This window comes from Calonectris borealis, chromosome 7, assembly GCF_964195595.1.
Source record: "Calonectris borealis chromosome 7, bCalBor7.hap1.2, whole genome shotgun sequence".
Classification (NCBI taxonomy): domain Eukaryota; kingdom Metazoa; phylum Chordata; class Aves; order Procellariiformes; family Procellariidae; genus Calonectris; species Calonectris borealis.
The window spans coordinates 33812363-33831240 of record NC_134318.1 but is presented as its reverse complement, the minus strand read 5'-3'; the positions used below and the strand labels follow the sequence as shown (position 1 = coordinate 33831240).

The following is an 18878-nucleotide window of genomic DNA, read 5'->3' as shown; positions in this document are numbered from 1 at the left end:
TGAACGAAGCATTTTGAACTATTCCTCATTCAAAATACTCCTGTCTGAGCAAACATATCTAAGACTCGACAAAGAAAGGGATACCTTATTACACTACACTCTGCAGGAAAAATAAGGACGTTCTAGAATTCAATTTGACGCTGTGGAAATCCAAGCATGGGGAATGGAATTAGGAAATCTTCCCCTCCAAATCGGGAAGAACTTTGTGATCAATCAGGATTAATTCAATGGACTCTCCTTTCAACTGAAACCAGCAATTTTCATGCATTTTTAAAATCTTTCTCATAATCTGAGGCTATATGGTCAGACTAAATGATCTGAAATTAAGAATACTGAGCTCTACCATCGTAAGTAATGAGTGCTGTTGGAAACTAACTAACCAGGCTGTAAACTTGCTTGTCTGTTCCTCACCAGCAAAGGAGACGATAACATAAAAACAATAAATATTTTTTAAAACAATATTTCGATTAAAAAAAAGCAGATGAGTGCACTTTGCAGTGTTATCGGCCATTATTAAAACTTCCCTTACTGAGTACAAACAATGGAGACCTTCAAGATTCAAACAGCCGGTGGTTTCCCTGTATGTCCCGAGACATTTCCCTCGTGTGTTTGTGCCATACAACTCAGGCAATTAAAACACAAATGCTCTGATGAACTCTGATCATTCTGGCATACAGAATGATCCTTGCCAGGAACTATCAAATCAGCTACTCAAATGCCTGTTAAGTTTGCAACATACCCCTATGAATATCTAGAATAATGTTCTTCTCTTTACAGGAGGCCTTGAGTACTATGGAACTGGTTACCAGATACTAAAGGCTTTGCTTAGTCCTTCAGGAGACTTCTGCATAGATTTAAGCATCCTCAGCATCAACAAATGATAGCCAACAAACTATGAAAGCTTGACGGTCAGTGTTGGATTGTGAGATGGTGACATAAGCGGCATCGTGTTCAGACACCACCGAAGCCCATGAATCAATGGCACTGCTCAAAGAAGGAAGTCAGACCATCCAATAGGTCTCAGCTTCTATGAACAACTGTACATAAGATGAAAGGGCTTATTAATTTAGAGATGCAAACAGGAAAAAAGCTTCCAATTTATCATGGTTAGTTTCAGGAATGGTAATGTGAAATTGCATTAAATTAGTTATGTGATGTCAGATTAATCCTTAGATGATCACAGGGGCAGGTTAAAATAGTATATGTATTTTTGCAGATTAAGGTAATACGAAAGACCCAAATGTGACTTATTCCAGAGGTGAAAATCATCCAGCTTCATTACAATAAGTAACATATATATCCAAAATTGTGAAAAGACACCACATAAATAAAGTAGAAGAGATACTTAAGGGTTGTTACCTCCACCTTCTTCTCCCCACAGAATCACAGAATGGCTGAGGCGGGAAAGGACCTCTTGAGATCATCTAGTCCAAAGCCCTGCTCAAGCAGGGTCACCTAGAGCCAGGACCGTGCCTACCTGAATATTGAGTATCTTCACAGATAGAGACTCCATAGTCACTTTGGGCTACCTATTCCAGTGTTTGACCATTCCCACAGTAAAAAATTCTTTTCTTGTGTTCTGATGAAATTTCACAGGTTTTAATTTGTGTCCATTGCCTCTTGTCCTGTCACTGGGCATCACTGAGAAGAGTCTGGCTCCCGCTTCTTCATTCCAACCCATCAGCTATTTATACACATTGATAAGCTTCCCCTGAGCCTCCTCCTCTCCAGATTGAACTGTGTCAGCTTTCTCAGCCTCTCCTTACATGAAAGATGCTCCAGTCCCTTAATTCTCTTCATGGCCCTCCAAGTCAATGTCGTTCTCGTACCAGGGAGCCCAGACCTGGAAGCAGCACTCCAGATATGGTCTCACCAGTGCTGTGTAGAGAAGATCTTTATGCAACAAAAGTAATAATCAAGGCAAGACAGGGTCTAAGGAGCCAACTCAATGATGTCTTGAAACTCCAAAATGGAGTATTTTATTTTATTATGACACCTCAACACAGAATGATCATACAGTAACTCCAAAAGTAAGTTCTTTCATTGCACTGAATTAATCTAAAGTCACTCAACACCTAGAATCATCATGATCCATGCCAGGAACTAAATATAATTAATCTGTTTCCATAAAAATCTTCTGCAAAAATCTACATTACAATGAAGTTAATATTTCCAAAGTCATCCTCTCCAAATTATTTAGTATTAATACGTCATATAATATCGCCACACTACTCGTCTTCACAAAGTTTAGGGAATAAGAACTCTCTCTCTCCCCTCCTCTCTCTCCCTGCTCAAGATGAGAAGTAAAGATGGACACAAAGATGGGGTGAATTAGTGTGACTCTGTGGAATTCAATGCAGTTCCACCTGGTTTTGATACCGAAAGACACCCTTTCCGTATAAATATACATTCGCACTCCAACCATATTTCTCTCACCATGGAGATATGCAATGGAAGTTAACATCATCATCTCTCTAAAACAAATTCCACATGGAGTAAAAAAGGATATAAGATATCTCTTCCCCAAAAGGATAATTCTGAATTTTTATATACTGTTTCTTTGTGAAAGATCCAGGCTCAACTAAAGCAGATCAGGAACCATTTTTGACCAGTTTAAAATAGTCCTTCTAAAAAAAACCAATTATGACCATTGATAGAACAAACCTGAAAATCTGCAGGAAAGCAAACTTAATTGCTATCATACATCCATCTCTACTAATGGTGTCATCCTCTGGCATAAGAGAATTAATTCTCCTTGTCCCCTCCAAAATCTACACTGTATGTTCCATACACCCATTTCATTATTGTGCATAGCACTAAGCCCAAAATAATTAAAATGCAGGCACTTTAGTAATAGCATTCATTTAACATAGCCATATTTAACTCTACAAGGGTTCAACTTAATTTGCCTCTTAAATAAGGCTTGAATTCTAAAAAGATATTGGAATATATCAATTAATCGGGACTCTGCCAGAAAATTACTTCACTGCTCAAACACACATTTTCTGAAACTTTCTGAAACTTTGCACAAGCTTTATTCAAGGGGATTAGACTTTGGAGGCTTAACTATTGCTAGTTTAAAAAAAATCCACTATAAGTTGCTAAAACTTAGTAAAAACATTTTGAAAATACCAACTGAAAAATTGTAGTCAATAAAAAAACACTAATTCAGTAATTGAGCCTCAATTTAGCCTTCTCTCTTAATTTTATTCCATCTGTATATTTTGGGGTATGGTTTGTTTACTTCTTTCATTGCACAGAAACAGCTGAATAATCAGTCACTGAACTGATTGCAAGAAAATTGAGCTGATAATCTTGTTATATATCCTCTGTAGTTAATATCTTATAAATTCATTAAAATTATATTTTTTACATATGAGAATAACAGTAAAAGACAAAAACAACTGGAGTCTGCAGTGTGTGCTAGCAATCATTGCGGGTGGGTAAACTGACAACATGTAACTGCATATTAAGACAAATGTAGAATTTAGACAAAGTATTCCATCTCTTTTCAGATGTATACTTTTAAACCTCAGGAACTGTTTTCAGTAGATGTCATGCCTTTTAACTTGAAAAAAGATAAGCGCAAATAAGCTCCCAATTGTCTCCCCAATATGTAAACCACATCTCGGGCTGCTGTCTCTGTTTCGCCTTTGAAGTTTCCCTGAAATGTCATGTGTTGTGAAGACTGCTGTGCATAAGCAAGACAATTTGCTCACTCTCAGAATTCTTACCGGTTTCCACTGCTATTTGGTATCCAGCCTCTAGTCTCCGAGATGACCTTTCCAGCCTCTCTGTGTTATCGAGCAGATGTGCCCTCTGAAAAAGAAAAGGGGAGAGAGAGAAAAAAAAAATCAGGCAGCAGTCTACAATGTTCTCCCCCCCTTTTTAATTGTGCTTTCATATTCCAAAACATAAAAATATCCACGTATATTTTATGGAAGAGCCTGTTACAAGGACCACTGGAAGGGGCAGGTTCTATGATCAATCGTAATTATGCGTACCAATCATTTTTGTTTTGAAACGTGGAATATGTGCTTCACTCTTATTACATGAACTCACAAAACAGAATGCGACTATTATACGGGAAACCTGTCTGAAGAGCATTTCCAAAATAGATTTCCCTGTGACACATGTATGCAAGCACCCATGATTTCTATTCAACTACAGTTTGATGAAACCATCACTTTAAATGCAAGTGGTAGTTCTTAACATGAACTCAATTTTCGGCAGAGGATGTATTTCCTTAATGTGTACTACTCAAGTGAGGTGATAAAAACAACGAGCTCTTCATACAGAATACTGAACAGCATGAATATTCTTCACAGTGTTTGATGTAAAAAGATGTAGAAACAAAACACTGGTTTCTTGATTTACATCTCTTATGCCTAAATATATATACGAATCTATAAATAATATACACACACAGAGGTATAATATTTTTCCCAGAAGTCGTTTGCCCATTTATGAGATAACAATAAACTCTAGTAAAAATGTGTCTTCCAATACATTTTCACTTGAGGAGTCTGCAATAGTGAAAAAGTTAAATTATTATTTTCATTAGTTTATTCTCCATCCAAAACACCAACATTTCAACATGTAAGCTCATTTCCTTTGGAAATTTGATCCTAGACTAGCTCTAATCAAGCCATCAAAAAATGTAAGCTCCCCCCACCCCCCCCAGTAAAGTAATCACACACATCTTTCCGAGCACCCCCTTACCTAAAAACAACATTTTTGGATATTTGTCAAAAAATATTTCCTACAACTTTGCCTTGTTGACAGATGTCATTTTAAAACTGAAGAAATGCTTTCTAATAATAATAAAAAAAGGAGGTGCCATACATATTATCTGAGTGGCTGTCTACCGAAACGATCTACCTTGCTCTAATGAGCCCCTATGGATCTTGGGAGATGCAAGCTGTATTGACATGCACACTTAAGCTAATACACCTAGACCAGTGCCTCCAAGCTCTAGCAGCCAGGGATGCTGACAGAATATCTCGCTTCTATCTTCAAAGAAAGGAAGTGATTAGTATGTTATCATTACCATTCAAAACGTGATTTCCCTATTCCCTCCCGGCATAGGTGACACATCTCTGAGATGCGGCCAGACGATCGAGGCAGCTAAAGCCACATCAAAGCTTGCCTTGAATTTTTTTTCTTTTTTTTTTTCCTCTCTTTTTTTTTTTGGGAAATCATTAAAACAATGCATTTAGATCAGCACAGATAGGACCCAATGTGAAGGTCAGGAAAGCTGCAATAACAGTCTATAATAATTAATAGAGTTGTCTAATACACAGTGGATAGGTTAAGAGTAAATTGCAAAAAAGCCTTTTGCATTCATGGGGGGCAGGCCACCAAGAAAAAAAAAAATCAGCACAAGCACTTAATAAAATTTAAAACCATAAGTTATAAGGCTGTAATTGAAATCACAACAGCAACTAGAGTGGTGCATGTTCTTAGTACTCATGGTCAATCTAGATAATTAGTGTTAATTTTGCTTAATTTTTTTTTAAAAGGCACTGTTTCATAACATCTGCCAGTTGCTCTCCATTGCCCATAAGAAATAAAAAAAAAAAAAAGTGTAAGCCTGCTCCAAATACTGCCCCCCCAAATGATATTAAAGAATAACTAGTGTAAAATATTTTAAAATTTGTAAAAAACATCAGAAACCTAACACTATTACATAGATGTCTCTCAAGAAAGAAAAGTAGATAAGAAGGGGGGGAGGATATAAAGAAAGAGTTTAGAAGGTAAGAATCCTAAAAGTTAGAGAGCAGATACTTCTAAAAAAAAAAAAAAAAACCATAGGCTGGGAGTGAGCGCAAGGAGCAGAACATTATAATTAGAGAACAGATGTATAGTGCTGTAGTGGTATGCTGGAAGTGAAAAGACTATCCCGCTCTGTTAGGGAGAGGGGGGAAGTAACCAGATTTCACATTACAATGTGGAAGAGCTACCCAACAGAAAGAACTAGCATTTAACTGTATATTTTTATATACTATATAAGCCACATTTAATTTAAAAAGTAAATTACAAACCCACAGTTCAGTTGAGGCTTACTGCGAGCAATTAGAATACTAAAGCCCTGTGAACTCAGTGCTAACATTAACTCAGAGCTGTTTCTTACTTGATTTCAGAACCTTTCCTCCCAAGCCATTCTATAATGAAACATAATTTTTATTATAAAGGGTGGTGTTATTGACATTGTTTGGGTTTGGAGGCACCCTGTCCTTTGGTCATGAAACCAATGCCCTACAGGAGCAGCTGATGCTTTCAACTGCTTCCCACCCCTCTCCAAACTCCTTCTCCCAGAGTATCCCCTGCTCCCTGTGGGGTGGGCAGCGAGGTGATTCAGTGCGTCTTGCAGCTTCAGACACAGCTTCTAGCTGGAGTTATATGAGGAAGTTTTGCAAAGTGGCACGCTATCGCTAGAGATTTAGTCATTCCATGTGGGCTGGATTCAAACTGAGATCTCAGGAGCTCAAAAGACAGAGCGACACAGCCTCCGTGGAAGCCTGTGTACGGCAAGCGTGCTAGAATAGAGCCTGTAATGAGAGGAAGCACAGGTTTTATTAACAACAGTATGGCAAACCGCATTTTCTTTTAAGATCAGTTCATACCTCCTTAGGAGAACTATAATTGGGGATGCCTTGATGTTTCACTATGCGACGAGTTAAGAATTATGTCTGAGTCACTGTACTAGCCTTCATTTAAACTTTAATGTGCATTTTGCATTGGGTATAAAAACACTATTGCAGTTACAGCCTATCCAACACATAGTGGGTACCTAAGTGCAGAGAGCAGAATGCTAACAATTGGTTTTTAAATTATTTCTCTCTCTACCTGCACAATTTTGATCTAGACAAAATAATAAATCCCTTCATTTAGTTCTATTTGCTGCTTCTCTCACAATATGCAGAGAGAGGAAAAAGTAACTTATAAGGCTAGCAAGGAAAAGCAAAAAAGAAAATTACCAGAAGCAATGTAAAAAATCTTTAGGTGGCTAACAAAAAGGATTCATAAGCTCCAAAACATATGACTGAGTTCAGTATAGCTTCCAAGTTGCAGTCCTTTGCAATAACATCCTGAATTTTCTCATTTAACTTCATAGCTATTTCAAAAAGAAGAGCAGTTAAGTAGCAGCTTTGTTCTTTATATCTGACTAAATTTTCAGAGTAAACTTGCAAATTAGGGATCTTTATGTTTATAAAATTATAATCTATGTTTGCAAGCAAAAATGATCCTACTACATTCTTTTACAAAAGCACAGGAGCAGACATGCAGGTGTTGTTAAAGGGATGAGCAAATGAACCTTGTACTTCTGAAAAATCTCAGAAATCAGGCTATACAAACCCTTGCAACAATATTGTCATCTGTTTAAATACTGGAACTATTGGGGAGGGGAGCGCAGCGGTGGTGGGAGGGCTTTCATGTGGTTACATGTTTATTTTGTTTAATTTTTTTTGTTAACTGCTTTACTCTGTGGCTTTAACATATTAATATCAGCTCCACAAGAAGAGGGAAAAATAAAGCATTCAGGGAAGTAGTGAAAGAATCTTTATATCACAAATATCTTACTGTTTTTAAGAATTCTCTGTAATTATCCTTAATCTGTTTACTTCACAATTCTTTGTCATCACCATTTCTAAAACTTACAAATCCTTTCCTGTAGAGCTCAGTATTCATTACTGATATGTCTGGGCACACACGTTTCAGAAAGAAGATACCCGACAAATATCTGATGTTAAAATACTCGTGCTTCTAAATACATTTATTCAGATACTTCAATGGTTCAAACTCTCCGTACGAAACCCTTCAGATCTGACCTATAAGTAATCTTTACTTTACTGAGACCTTCTTTTCGGCAGCTATCAGGAAATAATAAAAAAAAGCAGTTCAGATACCTGCTTTGCTACAGCAGCAAGTAACAGAGCAGATTAATTTCAGAAAATATACTGAAACATTTGAGGAACTGACCATTAAAACAGGCTTCTCTCTCTAAATATTTATGAGTCATTTTATAACTGGAAGAAAGGTGTTCTGGAATACTGATCTCTAGTGTTACACCTACAGATCTACAGCACTCACAAATAAATAATAAATATTGATATGTGTGCGTAGGTCTACCTGTACTGTATTTTCAGTGGGTATACAATATCCACTATAATACGTAAGCTACTTGAACACCTCACACCAAACTCAAAACGTTGTGAAATACTGTGTAATTTTTACAGGGTTTCAGCACAGGTTTTTACCAAAGCAGTGCTTTCACTTTCAATATCAGTGTACAAATGTATTTACCCCATCAAAGATTTTGTGATGCAAACATGATTATTACTGTATCTGATTTGATCATGGTATTCTAGCAGAGATCAAATAATAGGTTTTTTTTTTTCCCTTCTTTTTCTAGTGCCTTTAAAAAAAATCTCCAGTATCAAAGAATGTTAATTTCTAAGGTTTGATCTAGAGATTCCTATGTAAGTATACAATTGTTAGGGAAAAAGAGGCACAACAGCGAATATTTTAAAGCAATGTAATCAATATTTTTGCTTTGTGTAGATTTCCCTGCAACAATGAACAAAAAGATCTACTTCAGATTTAGAAACTCAGCTTTAAAGGGAAAGCTAGACAACAAAAAGCAAGAAACTACTCACCTCTTCACGTAATTTTATCAACTGCAACATGAACGCACAAAAAAGATAAAAAGGAAAGAAATGGCAGGAAAGAAAGATCAGTTGTGTGACAGGATACAGAATTAACATTGACAATTTATCTGTTTACATGTTTAGCATTTAAAAATCACAGACAAACACATTAAAAGAACCTAAACATAGACTACATGCAGAGTTTTTTGAACGAATAAAGATCACTTTCTCACACTGTCACATTAAACAAAGAGAATAGTGTGAAATTCTCTTTTAAACCACATCTAAGACACCATCATGAAATAAAGGGGAATGACTTCATAGAAGTCTATATTATAAAGAAAAAAACAAGTTTACTATTCCTTTCTTCGAAGATTGTACAGCTGAAGTGGTTTTGTATATACAAGTTTTCAGAATGTTTTCTGTATATTTTAGTTGTGACAACTGATTTCTTATTTTACTAGCAGATCTAACTTATTAATAGATGACTGCATCTTTATGGCATGTAACCAGTATTTCAATTTTTATATACCTGAGTTCTAATGTAAATGTATTATCTAATTTTATTATTGAACCTCATATAGAGGGTTTTTTCCAGTTAAAAAAAAATGAAGCTGCTTAGTTAAATGGCTCAGAATTATGATTTATTGCATAGCATATTTAAAAATAGACAAAGGAACAGGGAACAACATGAAATATATTTCCCTCAGAAAAGACCCATTCCAGGTTCTTAATCCTAGACCACTACACAGTGTGTGTTGTGTATACATACACACATAGTGTGTGTGGGTGTATACTTATATAGTATATACATTTATATTTATCAATTTATGCTTGTAAATCAACACAATCTAACACTATTAATAATATCGCTCTGGCAAATATAAACTAAACTATAAACTAAATAAAACCCCAGTTTGATTATAAAGCTATGTTGTAATATGCTCTCCCCTTAGAGAGATAGATAAATTATTTGTACTGGAACAAAACGTATAATTACTCACAACAAATGTCTGCATAAGAATGGCTCTTTATAAAAAATTACAGTTCTCTCACCGATTCCAGTTGAATTCGAAATTACAACAGCTACATCATTATCTCAGTTTAGGCTGATACTTCACCTACAGTTTCATAACACTAATTTTCAACACATGTGTAAGTTGAGAATGTTTACTACTAATAAAGCCTCGCCAGCACGAAGGAAACAAAAGAACCTCCATTATTCTCTATTGTTTCATATGGCTCGTCTAAAACTGAACGTACGCCTCACCCCCTTACCAAAACGGACAACGAGGCTCTAACTAGATGTAATTAGGAGGGCCACTACCACACGGACTTAAACTGAGACGGCTCTTCAGCACGTAGCTAAAGGAACTTTGCTAGAATTTGGTATAAAGAAAACTGCATTGTCCGCCAAACCGGTGCTTAAATTCAAGTGCTTGGCCTATCATAAATTGGTCTCTTTCTCCAGATCTTCCCCCCCTTTTTTCCCCAAAAAGGCAAACATTAAGGCTCTTTAGAAAGAGACGATCTGGGAGTTGATCACATAGCTATCTTTTCTTTCTGAGGCCACCATTCTTCAGTTGACTATGATACTTAAAGGGCCAAAGTTTAAAACTACTCTCCCGCAATAGAGCCCGTTTGGGCATGCCACCCTGCTATAATCAATGAGAGTTTTAAAATGCTGCACATTTGTTTTTTCAATAGGTCCCAAACAAAAATGTTCTATCTCGTTTGTGCTGCATGGCTGAATTTAAGCTCTGCATGGGATTTGCAGCTAAGCAAGTAATGGGAGAGGGTTGGTTTTTTTTTTTAACATTGGCTGAAAGATATTCATTCAAATTAACAAAAGATGTATTTTTCCCCCATTTAACAATGCTCTTGATGAAAATGTGTTACCTTTACTTTTCTATTTTGAAACATTATTTTTATTATGCTCACCGCTCAACTGTAAACAGCATTAAGCCGTGTGCAGCCACCATTTTAGGTTATGATAATCAGCATATTTTTGAAACAAAGATGATTTTTTTTTTTTTTTTTTGCAATACAGAATTCGATACAAGAGGTAATCTGTTCCTTTGTAGGCTGAAAAAAAATAATCTGGTTTACGCTGGTTTGAACCAGTGGAATCTCTTGTGGCTAAGCCTTCTGCTGTGACTAAAATCAAAACTGCGCCGCGGAGAGCGAGGGAGCGAGATGGGGTGTGTGCGCGTGTGTGTGTGCGTGTGTGTGTGTCTGTGAGGCATGTCACGTGGCATAGAAAACTACCGAATTTTTTTTAAAAAGCTGATAACGTTACCGCCGTCTCTGTCCGCATATAGATAACGAATAAATGCTGAACTCTATTAAACGCCCTTTACACATTATCGTGGGTCGAACACACAATTTTCTGAACTTATGATGACAGTCTATTTATTTTGCTATAAACCCTCGGCATGTAACGAACAGATTTGTGTCTGGTAATGATCTGCTCTGCCAGGGCTATATGAAATGATACCGACCTTCTTTAGATCTTGGGGAATTAAATTGACCAACTTCACCCCCTGGTCTGTAGCTGAAGTTTGACACACTTTATGCACAGCAAGCCCAAATCTAATATTACCAGAACTTTGTAGTCAGAAATTAAGTAGCCACAAAATATTTGTTTGCCAAAAATCACATATACAGTGTATGTGTATACGGACACGCAATTTAACCTAATGCGAATTTATTTAAACTTATTAATGAACTTAGTTGTGAAAGAGAAACAAATACTATTATATTTCAAGAAAGCTGGTAATACTGTACCTGACGCTATTCTGGTCGAGAAGGATTTCTCATTTAACCCAACATATACTTTCTAAAAAGCATACACCACATAAAACAGTTCTATGATTATTAAAGTGAAGCCACAACTTCAAGTAGTGTATCATTGCACTGAAAAGCTCAAAACTTTCAAAGGATTTGATAAACATTGGTGGCCAGAATGACAAATAAGACTTTAAAGTAACAGAGCCCGTTTAAGACCATTCCTGGAAAAGAAGTAACAACCCAATGCACATAGTAGGTTTTTGGGTTTGGGGTTGTGAGGTGGGGCTTTTTTGATGGGAGAAGGGATGTCTCCTGATTCTCAACCTCTGTATGTGTCTCATCTGACTACATTCACCCAATTCAAATTAAGAATAAATTAATGTATACTACACAATGACTTTACTAAACCCTCAATACATTAAGAGCATTATGTCACTATTTATCTCATTAAACAAAGATGCATTTATTTTAAAAAAAAGCTTTGAATAGCAGTATTGTATGATTCTTACAACTTCTTACAAGAAGTTTCTATATGCTTATGGTGAAATTAGTTAAATCTTGGTATAATCATTATAAGGCCACAGTATTCTAAGTTGTTGTCACCTACACATGATGACAGCTACTTATGGGAGACATTTAGGAAAAAAGAAGAAGACAAAAGACCAATCATAATTTGCTAATTCTTCAATCTGCCCTTTGTACTTCAATCTTTCTTCTTGGGAGAACAACTGGAAACTCATACCTATGACCCTATTCATTACAGCTTATAACTTGGCTGTGTTTTGCTGTAACTGTACCTTTGAAACTCAACTCAAAAAATAGAAGTTGAATAAAGAAAGGATCCAAATTGTGCCCCACTTATTTCTAGATACTTAATATGGTTGTACTACCCAGTATACATCAAGTTCCTTTTTGTCTTCTCCCTCCACCAAAAACATTTTGCAAACGTTTGTCATGATGATAAAGACCATACCTAAAATGTACAGCTCACATCTCTGGTTTCCCCTGCGTAACACCCCAGACTAACCAGATATTCAGCATTTCTATTGGCAGATTTTATGAATATTTGTGGATTGGCACAGGAGCAATTCTGAGCTGGCAACTTTTTTTCAACAACTCCTTTGTCAGAAAAGGAATCCCTCCTCTCCTCTCCCCTTTCAAAGTTTGGTGACTGAATTGGGGAAGAAAAACCCACTACCTTTCAATTTAACTAATTCAACCTAACCCAAACTGATTGTTAAGTGAAAGTCCCGTAACATATTTCCATCAGACAAAATTAAAGCAAGAATTTGAAACACCTTCAAATATTTTATATGGCTGTAAGTTATACCTGAGCGTCCTTTTGTAATCTAGTTCAAGCTTTCTATTGATATAATAATGTGTAAGAGTGAAAGTGTATTAGACCTGGGGTTACTGAGTAAATACATCAAGATAACATGTTCACTATATGGTAAGTACCCAAACCTCACACTTGATTTGGATAGCTGCACATTCTGATAAGCTCAACATCAGATTAAAGTTCTTGCACTAAATGCCTGTACCCATAACTACATGCATATAAGATTAAGTACAAATATAAATAGTGATATTTCATAAGAAAAAGACTGTAATATTGATTACTGGAACAACACAATAAATAATATTTTTTAAAATACTGGCATTCACATATGTAAAAGAAGTTAGTTGACTCCTTTATGGTGATATTTCCTAACATTTTTCAAGGAAGAAAAGAAAGAAATTCAGAACTTTCAAAGGCATGGCAGTGATTTCAAGTTGGGTTACTACATAAACTCCTTTACCACCCAAAATTTTCTTCCATTTAAGAAGTGGTCATTTGGAAGAAAAAACTCATGTTGACAAATGGTTGAAAGCATCAGGTTGAAAGGTTCCTTGAGATGAGACCATGTTTGTTCCATCAAGTTTAGAAAAAAGAAGATCTTAACTCGCAAAAAGTGCACATGTGAACCAGTTATTTAACCATTCCCTAAAAAGTGAAAATAAAATATTTTATCTCATCCCTACACATAAGATATTCTGTTATAAGTAAAGCTTCTTATCGCAATTGCCCTTTTATGTCTGAATTCACAAAATGTAAAAATAGCAGCACCTTAAAAGAAATAAAATGGGAATCTTAACACTTTCACAGGACTGAGTTTACAATCGTGACACACAGAATGTGAAACTCTTCCCTGAAATCATCCTTGTAAATTTAACCCTTCACATAGATATTAGAGCTGCTGTACACTACAGAGTCTACAGATATATTGTATCCTGTATATAATTTCATTAATGTATGTATTAAAGTCTATTACAGAGCTTAAAACTTATACAGCACATTTAAAATACTGTATAAGATTAAGGCTTAAGGGGTCTGTGTTTTAAAATTCATTGTACTGGGATAAGTCTCCAAATCTTTCTTTTTTCCAATCCTTAGTGGAACTGAGCTTATATTGAGGGTAGAAGATACTAAGAATTTCAGAACATGGTTCTGTTCCTTTTCCTTATTTAATATTGCACTTATCAAGTAACCATTTAAACAAGCTTCACTTTCACTACCAAAATAATTTAAATTCTATCTGGTCAGAAGAAAAAATCTGATATTTAAGAAAACTTCAACTAACTTCTAACTCAAAATGCACAACTTTGATTACAGCTGACAAGATTTTCAAAAAAAAAAAAGAAACAGTCTGCTTTCAGACAGCTTGTCCAACAATTTTCAGCACCAAAAGAAATATTAACAGGTGGGTCAAAGTCCCCTGAATATAGTGTTGCCTTTATGATTTTCAGTAGTAGGATCCTCACTGTAGCGTCCAGACCAACAATACGTGTACAAGATTTTGAAAAAGCCTCAGGATTATCAAGCTTTCCTTCATTAAAAGAGACGGATAGCACTCTGCATTCTAGTATAACATGCATTATGAAAGCATGCTTTTATTAGTACAACTTGTGGTTTTGGTACAAGGAGAGAAAATCTGTTTAGGGAAGGAATCACACAAGGAAACTGGGCGGGGTACTGCCTAATTCTGAGCGCGCACTTTCATTTGTTTTGCCTGCCAGTGTTGATTTAATTATACTGCATTATTATCAAAGCTGCATTATGTACTTTTTTTATTCCTTTTACATGTGTTTGAGGTGAAGACCTTGGCTTTGTCGGCAAACAGCGCGTTTCAAGTTATTTCTTAAGTACTAAATAATAAAGAAAAGAGAAGAAAAGATTTTTTTTAAGATAGCAGACAGTGATCACAAGTTAAAGGGTTAAATGTAAGATCTCCAAGAAACATTTTGAAGTTGATTAAGACCCCAGCTTTGCATTAAACAGTATCACTTCCACATGAGTTGTTGCTAATGCTGTTAAGGAGCAGCTTGAGAAGCCCAGTGTGCCAGTGACCTCCTTCACCCTCCAGCCACCCACTAGGGCTTCTTGATTAGCATCCTACCTGGTTCTCTGAGGAATTCCCGTCATCCCCTAGGAGCTCATTCCGCACCTCATCACTGTAGGCGATCCGTGACCTTTTCTGTAAAACAAAAAGAAAAAAGGGTTAGGAAGTAAAGCTCCGAAGCCATTGGTATCAAGGCTGATCATCTTAAACCTCGAGAGCCCCCTAATGGATACCTATTTGATAAAAAAAACTCTGCAAGTAAAAGTTATTAAAAAGTTCTACTGCTGTATTTTGACAAATCTGCATGGCAAAACCTTAGCATTTCTAAGACAGTCACCTCCTCAACTTTTCAGCAATGAAAGCAGCTTCAGTGAAGCTCAAGGTACATAATGTGTGATCCCAGTTCTGATAATCAGGTAACCTTGACAAGCAATATACCCTAGTATCAGAAGCATTGAAGTGTGTAGGAACCAAATGTATTTTTCTGAAGAAGACTTGCTAGCTGGACGCCAAACTCTGAATAACACTGCAGTGATGCCATTAAATAGGAAAGGAAGACTGAGCTTTTCCCATATAAAAAACCCAAAAACCTGAACAACACACATTTGACAGAACTGGTTGAACTTAAAGATGTAGAAAATTAACAAGTGTTTACTATGCTGCTAAGGCTATGAAGGCCTACAGGGAAAGGAGCAGAAATCAAAGGGCAAAAGAAAGCAGAGAAAGCAGTACGAGGAAACATTGGTTTACAGCAGTTCATGGAATCACCACAGAACTGAGACAATCATTCATTAGATCATTATGACAGCCAGTCGTTACTCACAGCTTATGAGCACCAGGTTTGCTCATGAACTGATCATCATATTGGTTCTAAACTAGATCAAGTGCCGAGCAACGGAAAGCAAATGTCTGAAGATTGCCAAGGTAGCACAACATTCAATGGAACAGCGGGGAAGTCCATGAAGAGAACATCAGCCCAGCTTGCAATTTCTTTGTTGGCCAAATAACAGGCCCTTAGTCGGTTAATATTCCTACATTCACCATTAAAAGAAAGAAAGGATTTTTAACATATTGTCTAAAATCTTTTTGTATTTGAGTGCTGCTATGGACAATTTTACACTTCAGCAGAGGAAGAAACCCAAGAGTAGCAAGAACTAAACTGTAGGGCCTTCCTTTACCGATGGGAGCTTCCCTCACACTCTGCTGTGGTAGTCACCACCAGCAGGAACTCAGCGAAAGCAAATCCCTCCTCAAACCTTCCCTAATTGGACAATCATGCCAAAAAACGTGGTTGGGACTGGGGCACAGGAAACAACCCACTAGAAATTATACTCAGCACAGGGAAATTAATTACCTTTGTGACAAAGAGGTTTGGAAGTGGGTCACTCCTTAAGCTAGGAACCTAGCAGCCGGAGTAAGCCTTGTGTTGGTCATCTCAGAGCAACACATTTTAGCTTTTTATCCTGCGTAGTTCACCCTTTATTACAATCATCATTGTTACAACGCTTACCGATTTGTGATTCAGTTGCTCGTGTTCAGATCTAGATTATATACTAAAGCTACAGATGTACGTAGCAAGGACAAAGCATACCACGGACCTACTACAAGAGCCGAATTGTGCCAAATCTTTTGGAGATCTCAGCTGTCACAGTTTCATACTAACCAAGCTAAAGTAGTCTACAGCATTAAAGGAAATGAGAACCTTTAAACAGGCTGTGGTATCAGAGCTGCCTGTTTAAATTATTCATTTCATCACTATGGGGGACTAAAACACTCCACAGTATGCAAGAATATCATATGGAGATAGGTTTTGTTTTTCTCTTTTTTCACCAAAAGCCAACAAATTGGCATAGATTGCTCAATTATATTATTTTCCTATTTTTACTTGATACACATCAAACAAGGAAGGAAATTACAAATATATACCAATAAATATCTAATCTTCTTTTCTGATTAAGATTCAATCTTCCCATTTGAGGTCTAGTAGTTCAACTGTTCAGTCTCTCCCAATTTCAAAAATTACTTGGCCCCATTGATTCTGTTAGTGTTCAATGTATTTATCATTATTAGACTGAGATGAGGAGCATGATGCTTCATAAGCTTGTTCTCCAGTGAACAAGTTGCCTAATTATATGTAGAGACTGAGATGGTCCTTGGTTACACATCATTTATTTGAAAGATTTAACTGGATGATATTCTCATTCAAAAGAGCCTGCATGGAAGAAAGGAAAAAGAATATTCTTCACGGGAAAGAAATAAATGTTAATAGCAATACAATTTTAGAGGCCCTTTATAATCCTTTATATCATCACCACTGAACTTAATAAATATATTTGTATCATCGTTCTTTTATTGCAATAATCTGTCATGATCTGAAAATCAGCAATTATATTAAAAGAAATAACCCTTTGACTACAATTAGGTATAACTCTTTGCCATAATCAATAAATAATTTGATACTACTTTTGATCACAGTTTCACTACCAAATGAATCAATAATATAAAAGGAAAGGCCTTTGAACTAAAGTGTTCGTTTGTTCTTTCAGGATTTGTCCAAAATATCAATATCTTGAATTACTATTCTTATTTTTATTAAAATAATATGGGCTAACACTATTAAATGTGGCTATCAAAATTACTCCAGTTTGTCCAAAATCAAAAATTAAATAATTTTCAGGTTTTTTTTTTTTTCAGTTCATAACTATCAGCTGTTTATAAATATGTACTTTAGCCAAATGCAAGAATGATAGTTTGAGCTGGAAATGTCACACACACTGCTACAGTTTGAAGGAACCCAATTCATAATGCATTTTATAAATAGTTAATGACTTCTATACATAAGCTAACCAGGCAAATCAAGAAATTGTCAACATTTTTAGTCTTAGTTGTCAGTTACCACTGTCTACTGGTACTTTATACGTACGTTTCTAGAAAAGACAGAAGCTTTGCAGAGTTTGTAATCCAAGGCATTCCTGGGCAGCTCAATATAGGTTTAAGAGCTTCTGTGTGCAGCTTTTTGTCTGTAAAGGTCTGTCATATATAGAAGTTTTCCTTGTATTTTATATTTTCTTGTATATACATAGACAAAAAGTCTGAGCACACAAGTGTTTTTAACTCGGTGTACATGTTTGCATTCAAATGTAGCATGCACGTGAACACACGACACAAAAGGGTTAAGCTACTTTCTACAAGAACTTCAAGACAGAGAAAGTTTCAGGGGCTGTTTTAAATGTACTACAGTACCCAGACCTTCTGACAAGGAAGAATTTCTGATTCCAGGCAGATCTCTCTTGGTTTATGAACAGGATTTTTGCATACTGATTGGGTGATTTTCTTAAAGCCCTGTTCAAACAGATACACTTGCTCAGTTCTGTCTGGCAATTTGGCTTTAAACAATCTGTCTACTTGACCCAAGCTTTAACATTTCCCAATAGAACTGAATGTGTTCATGGGCAAGCACAGCTAAATTAGAATTGAAATGAATTAACTCAGCTTAAACTAATTAAGATCTGTGATCTGCAGTACCACCCCCCTGTATGATGCTACATGTGAAGTAGGGTACATGTAACCAGACTGTAAGAATTCTGCTATACTACTAATCTGAGCATAACAATGAAGTTCGTCTATTACTAAAGCATATGAGAAGTTAATTTCCATGGCCTACACATGGCAAAGCAATTGCTTAAATTGCCTCACCTGGGAATTTAATACAATGTTATCATCAGACCAGCCACACTGTAAATAGATTTATAATGCTTTCCATGTGCTAGGCTAGGTTGCATATGAATTAAGTAATGATCTGGTATTACAATACAATCAGCTAGTTCCCACACCTGGCAGACAGGATATTTTGCTAAATTACTACCTATACAGATACATCACAACATAAAAAACAGAAAAGGCAATGGGAAGAGAAACAATCTACATGGTGTATGACCGATTTTTACATGGTAACCAAATAAGATGTAGATAGAAAGAGGTATCCAAAATAATCTGTTTCCAACATCTGCACAACAGAATGCATACTTATTCACTTCTATTCAATTTTGGCCTAATT

The 18878-nt window shown here is 36.1% G+C and overlaps 1 protein-coding gene across 14 annotated transcripts in view; it reads right to left on the bottom strand.

Annotated features, from left to right (window-relative positions):
* Window positions 1-18878, bottom strand: part of VTI1A (vesicle transport through interaction with t-SNAREs 1A) — a 282386-nt gene that overhangs the window by 212609 nt on the left and 50899 nt on the right. For 10 of the 14 annotated variants that reach the window (XM_075155069.1, XM_075155071.1, XM_075155070.1 and 7 more), the window contains exons 4-5: window positions 14879-14956; window positions 3735-3819 (exon numbers count right to left, since the gene is read on the bottom strand). In XM_075155069.1, the coding sequence (XP_075011170.1) occupies window positions 3735-3819; window positions 14879-14956 (163 nt within the window). The other 4 variants (XM_075155078.1, XM_075155079.1, XM_075155082.1 and 1 more) reach the window with 3 other exon arrangements.